The sequence below is a fragment of the Saccostrea cucullata genome, unplaced genomic scaffold (assembly GCF_032062105.1).
Source record: "Saccostrea cucullata isolate Sc308-1 unplaced genomic scaffold, CSIRO_AGI_Scuc_v1 ctg3650, whole genome shotgun sequence".
Classification (NCBI taxonomy): domain Eukaryota; kingdom Metazoa; phylum Mollusca; class Bivalvia; order Ostreida; family Ostreidae; genus Saccostrea; species Saccostrea cuccullata.
In genome coordinates this window covers 10,585-17,101 of record NW_026940399.1, presented here as the reverse complement: position 1 = coordinate 17,101, position 6,517 = coordinate 10,585, and the positions used below count along the sequence as shown (strand labels likewise).

The following is a 6,517-nucleotide window of genomic DNA, read 5'->3' as shown; positions in this document are numbered from 1 at the left end:
GTTTAAGAATTGGCTTGTATTTAAAGTGATTCATCACATCAACTGAGTGCACATTGTCATGTTGATCAACTGGTCAAGTATCCAGTCTGGTAATCTGATTTTAAATAATTATTATTATTTGGTTCTAAACTGGCGAGCGAAGCGAGCCAAAAAAACAAATGGTCGTCCCCTTATACACTTTAGTGAAAATTCGTATACAAAACTCTTACGAATTCGTTTATGTCCATACGGAATATACGAAAAATACGGAAAATCTATTTAAATAATTAGATCAATAATAAATATTTCACCATGAAGTAACTTGACTTTCATTCATTCAACAATAGTTAATTAAATAATTACCTTATAACTGTTCATTTTCACTTCTTTTGAAAACCCCAAGGGCGTATAAATATACACCGCGGATCAAGAGAAAATAAACCGGAAGTATACCATAATGCAATGCGCCGCCATGTAAATAGAAAAATAGACGGTCTGCAAGACTACAACATGTGTCAGCACAATACAGGTAAATTACTAGTGAAAAATGTAATTTAATAAAAACATCTAGTAGTTCATACTCTTTTAACAGCATTTATACAGTTATTTCAACAAGGACATCATTAAATACGAAAGGATATGCATGTATTACATGTACTCGTTCTACTCTCACATTGCATACGATGACATGAAAAGTTGTGAACCCAATTTTAGAACATCACATAATAAATGTACAATACATACAATCAAATTACTCAAATTGTGAACCATATAAAGTGTTAAATTAATATGCCAAGATTTGTAATTTAAAGACAAATAAAATATGGGGACTTGAAATGACCAAACTGTACACTACCCCTCCGTTAAAAAGATTCATGTCCTCATGAATAATTATCAAATACTTAACTATGACAATGCCATTGCAAGAATAAAAATGAAAAATATGTACAGTTGATGAGATAGATTGTGGATATAAGTAACAAAATAACATTCATATCAAGTTATCAACACGTAAATTACTCATCAATTCACTCACAAAATTTTCTATAATATACATCAAGTTCACCTCAACGGTACCTTAATATGTTATACCTTTATAACATCTTTACACATATACAGTCATGTCTGTATTAACAAAAATCCACCCCTAACCCACATCTACTGGCTGAGTTCCGCAATGTCTTATTTCTGGAGTTATCTCTCTTGAAAAATCGCTAGATGTCGCCAACACATTGACTTCCGGGGCGTTTGTTGTTCAACTTGTGTTGTGTACTCACAGTACTGATAATTGCAATTTCTGCGTTAGACAAGGACATACCAAGGTAAGATTTGCGATATATCTGTATAATTAATTTATCTAAAGATTTATAACCATTATCTAAACGTGGTAAATGGTATACAAATAATAAAATATAAATGCTCAGCGTTTTCGCGTGGCATTTAAATATTCAACTGAATTGGCTATTGCAAGGTCTAAGATCGACCCTGTTCGAACCGAATGTAGATGACATTGAAATTATGATTTAATAACTGTTTAATATTAACAGTAATGTAATATTGTCGGAATAATTGAATATGTGACCATCCAACAGCGTTTAATTCTGAAAAAAGGGGGTGTCTTTATTAATCCGAGATTCCTCTGACTCTAACCCCCGCTTTTATTTTATGACGTTTGTCCGCACATGTCATAAAATAAAAGCAGGGGTTAGAGTCAGGGGAATCTCGGATTATGTCTTTATATGATATTGATATGATATCAATAATTGTTTACATAAATTACATCTTGAGATCCTAATTACATTCAATTTTTATGAAACCCTTTTAAGTTATTTGGGCACTGTGTGTTTTCTGAATCTGTATTAATATACAATATTGAATGTTTCAGAATGTCTTCAAGCACTGATGATGAAGGTGAACCATCTCACTTGTCTCTAGAAGAAATTCAGTCATGGAAAGTTGTTGAACTAAAAAATTGGCTTGAAAATCACAGGCTTAAAAAATCTGGGAATAAAGAGGTATTGGCAAAGAGAGTTTACAAAGCCATGAGGCATGGTTATGATTCATCAGAAGATTTCATAGATACAGATGAAGAAATAGAGAAAACTGTTCCTGTTCATCCTTCAACAGATTCATGGAAAGAACTTGACTCTACTGATATTCCTGAAATTTCTCATAAGGCCATTGATATTTATTTTAAATGTCATAAAAATCCTGTAACTGGAGAAAGGTTAAATTTCGAGAGACAAATGAAAAAAGCAAAGCGTCTGTGCAATGAAGGGTTCATAAGAGAAATTGAATACAATAAAGGAAACAGTGATTTTTGTTACATGCGATCAACTTGTCTTCCATCAATGAAACAGACTGTTCAAGTTGGATTTGGAAAAAGTGCTAAATATTATTCTTTGAATGTTTGTATAAAGAAAAAGTCAGGCATTGTTGTAAATGCTTTATGTAATTGTAAAGCCGGAGAGGCAGGTCTTTGTGCTCATGTTGGAGCATTATTGTATGTACTTGTAAAAACAAAAAATTCCTGTACATCTAATCAGTGTGTGTGGAATAGACCTACACCTTTGAGAAGAAAACCAAGTCCAAAAAGAGTTGGAGATATTAGTTTTTCAAAAACAGAAAAAGATAATATTGTAGACAAAGTTCGTCCTTTCCCAGGCATTTATAATCCTGGACCTTGTCAAAGTGAATGCAGCTCATTTTTGAATGATATTTTGGATGGCTTAAAAGATATTTACCCACAATGTGTCTTGTATCAAACTTTAAGAGCAGAGCATGTTAATATAGATTCCTTTTTGAATATTTTTTTGCCAGATTTTATGTATAGGGACAATGTAAATCTAAAATCAAAAGAATGTGTTGAAAATTTTAAATCTTTTGTAAACAATATGAATATAACAACAGAGGTTAGTGAACTGTTAGAAAAGGGAACTAGAGGTCAAAATTCAAATGTTAACTGGAGAAAGGCTAGATGCAATATCATTACTGCATCAGTAATGGGTGACGTTGTCAAAAGAGTAAAGTCCGAACCAGACAATTTAGTCAAGAAAATTTGTGGATACGTAGTAGTACCAGATTGTGTAAAAAGTATCAGTTATGGTCGAACAAATGAATCTGTTGCTTTGAGTGATTATATGGAGCGACATTTAAATTTGTGTGGTGATGTGAAGATCGAGTCCTGTGGACTATATGTCAACCCTAAGTACCCATTCCTTGGGGCCAGTGTTGATGGACTTGTTACTTGTGTAGAATGTGGTACAGGACTTGTCGAAGTCAAGTGTCCTTATGGAAAACAAAAAAGTCCTTGGAGGAATATGCCTCCGACAAAATGTGGACAAGATAAACATTTTTTTTGCACTGAAAACAATGGTGAACTTAAATTAAAACAGAACCATAATTATATGTACCAAGTTCAAGGCCAGCTAGCATTATATGAACTTAACTGGGTTGATTTTGTTGTTTATACAAAAAAAGGTATATCTGTTGAAAGAATTCTTTTTGATGTTGGAATCTGGAATGATATGGTTCCAAAGATGAAATCTTTTTATACATATGGTGTTGTACCAGAACTTTTCACTAGAAGAATTCAGCGAGGAAAATCACTGTACATGTATAACATTTGATGTACATTTGTTAATAATTTGAATATTGCATAGAATGATTCTATTTGATTTTGAACATGTGTACATAAAACTGTTAACACTCTGAAACTTTTATATTTGCATGAGAGCTTAGATTCATCTGTAAAAATATTGAATAAAAACAAAAAGGTTATGTGATTTATTTTATTTATCCACATCTCATTTATGATTTCAAGGTCCAAGTGTACATATTTCAAGTTTATTTTCAAATGAATGTTTGTATTTCACATCGAATCGTCAAAATTCACATCACCTTGAAAACCACAAAATGTGATATACTTTAAATGTGTTTTTTTAATCATGCATTTAAAAAAATAATTCCTGGAAAGTAAATTTCCTCATAACAGGAATAAAAATAATTATACATGTTAGGGCATCCAGAAAAAAATCTAGTTAATTATATTTATGTCACTTCAGAAGTGGAGGCAATAAGTTAGTTAAAGATGTACAGATAACTATAATTTGTTCTGATAAGTGCACTTCTGAAATTGGTAAAACTGAGTTCACAATATTGTAGTTTTTGATCTGTTCCATCTTCATTTCAACTACTATTCTGGCTGAAGCTATTCTATTTGTTTTAAAGAAATCATGTTTTGACATCTGGCATGTACTTGATACTCGTGGTGGAACATTCAATCCAACATCAGCTGGTAACAAATCTTCTATTGTGAAACCTTTATCTGCCATTACAACATCACCTGGTGACAGTTTTGGAAGAAATCCATCGTGCTGAGTAATGTGTCTGTCTGACACATTCCCACCCCACAGTCTTGACACAAAGGTTACCATACCACTTGGTGACACACCAATCAATATTTTAAAAGTGTTTGAATGTTTGTATTCGGACCACGTCATCCACTGTGCCTTTAAAGAGGACGGTTTTTCAATAAAAAATTCTGTGCAATCAAGCACAATTCTAGTATCTGCGTGCATGCTAAAAAGCTTTGGTAAGTTACACAAAATCTGCTCTCTGGAGACCCACTTTATTAAGGATTTGCAGTGATCATAGAGGAAGTTAATCCAAGTGTTCATTACTCGTGATACTGTCGTTTCGGACACCCTGAAAATATCAGCAAGGTGTTCCTGAAGCAGCCCTAAACGAAGTCTCATGCAAACCATCAAGAATTCATCCACTGGTCTCAAGGAACGTTTTCTGCCAGGCTTTTTAACCCCTGGTTCATGATACGACTTCTCACCCATGGACCTTGTCTCTCCCTCCCAGTAATTGAGTTTCTCTGCACCATGTTTCTGCCTCAGCACTGCAAAAAACATCCAAAAAATTTGAAAAGTTGCAAAACCTGTATAAAATCTTGTTTTAGAATCGTCATCTTTCATATCTTCATATGTCATCCTAGGCAAATCTGCCTGAACTTCAGCATTAACAGTAGACAAAGGGCTGCCAGTCGTCTGGGTTGCAGTTGAAACATGTACACAATGCTCTTCTGTATTTGTGTACGCATCTTTTGAATAAAAATATTTGAGGTCAGTTTGTATTGCAACATCATTGTACATTGACACAGGATTATCTTGTGGATTTTCAGTATCACTTTGCCCTGAACCATCATTTTGAAATGAATTTTCAATTTTTCTTACAAGAGGTCTTCGGGATTTTGTTTCCTTTTTGGGTTTACTTGGAAAAATTGTGGGAATCGATTCCTCAGTAAATGTTCCCTCAAAATGAACACTGCAAACTCGTGTGTGGTCTTTTACAACCAAATTTGCTCTCACATGTCGAAGTCGCTGAATCCAGAGACGCTTAATATGGGCCTTTTTCTCCGACATAGGGAAGCGATGCAATATTATTTTATTTCCATATTCATCCAATGTTTGAGAAGTGTTGCTGCATCCAGGAACGCAGCAATATTTCTTCCCCATACTGGAAAATAAAAAGTACATTGTAAAGTACTTAAAAAGGAATTTTTTTTTTAAAAAAAATGTTACAATTGACATTCATGTCCTTTTAAAATAAATTATGTTATGAATTCAAAATTATTTACATGTTACTGAATTGTTTTGCGAATTAAACAATGCCTTTTACACAACGGGGGGGGGGGGGGGGGGGGGGGGGGCAATGTTAGATTTTCTTATGAACACAACTTGACAGCTGTAAATATTCATTCCTCGTCGAATAAAAATAAATTCTATACTTTAAAAAAATAGATATATGTATATAGACCTTTATAAATATTGACATTTTTTTTTCTAGAATATACTAGATCCTTATGGTTGTTGCATGTGTATTAGATTCAAGAACCAACTCTGTACTGCTTTTATATTAATATGCATCGTAAACCAGTGTAACATCCTAAATACGACCGCTATTTAAATCCCTTACCTGGCTTGTCAGTGTCCTCGATACCGATAGTGTGTATTTTCTCGACGCTTCTTGCTTCAGCGATTTTGTTGCTTTGTGTATTGACGCCCCGGAAGTGGAGAGCTTCACAGTTAGGGACGATAACTCGTATTAAAAAAACATTGCGGAACTTGGCCCTTAAACAGTTTACCCAAATGTACATTTCATTCATGTAAATTATGCAAAAAAAAAAACAAAACAAAAAAAACAAAAAAAAACTAATGAAACAAATTCAATTTAATCTTACAATATTTACACGTGTTAACAACTCACCTTCCCTTTTCACTTCCCGTTCCTCCATGCGTTTCACCCAGAACCCGTCCCCGTCTCCAATATCCTCCTTCTCTCTGCCTCCGACGATGTTCCTGATAATTCTCTCTGTTCTCTCCACGGGTACTCTCTCCGGTACCTGTCCCCCACTACGACTTTCCCTCCGTCTCTCTGTCAGCTTGATCCCGACATTCTCCATCGTCCTCCATGTCTGCCGTCCCCCCTGCATCGCAGATGGAACCCTCAATGTCTCCGTGACCCTCTCTAG

General features: G+C 34.3%; 2 protein-coding genes across 2 annotated transcripts; one reads left to right on the top strand and one right to left on the bottom strand.

The window, feature by feature from the left end:
• Positions 1-1,160: 1,160 nt before the first annotated feature.
• LOC134255339 (uncharacterized) lies at positions 1,161-3,759 on the top strand. The gene is made up of 2 exons (XM_062737862.1): positions 1,161-1,301; positions 1,865-3,759. Exon 2 carries the CDS (start codon positions 1,866-1,868, stop codon positions 3,606-3,608), a length of 1,743 nt encoding a protein of 580 aa, XP_062593846.1. The 5' UTR covers positions 1,161-1,301; position 1,865; the 3' UTR covers positions 3,609-3,759.
• A 22-nt stretch (positions 3,760-3,781) lies between these two features.
• LOC134255340 (uncharacterized) lies at positions 3,782-6,085 on the bottom strand. The gene is made up of 2 exons (XM_062737863.1): positions 5,962-6,085; positions 3,782-5,502 (listed from the first exon to the last, which is right to left on the bottom strand). Exon 2 carries the CDS (start codon positions 5,499-5,501, stop codon positions 4,035-4,037), a length of 1,467 nt encoding a protein of 488 aa, XP_062593847.1. The 5' UTR covers position 5,502; positions 5,962-6,085; the 3' UTR covers positions 3,782-4,034.
• Between the last annotated feature and the right edge of the window lie 432 nt (positions 6,086-6,517).

Excerpts from the sequence above, each read along its gene's own strand:
- LOC134255339 (XM_062737862.1), top strand. The coding sequence starts at position 1,866 with ATGTCTTCAAGCACTGATGATGAAGGTGAACCATCTCACTTGTCTCTA.
- LOC134255340 (XM_062737863.1), bottom strand. The coding sequence starts at position 5,501 with ATGGGGAAGAAATATTGCTGCGTTCCTGGATGCAGCAACACTTCTCAA.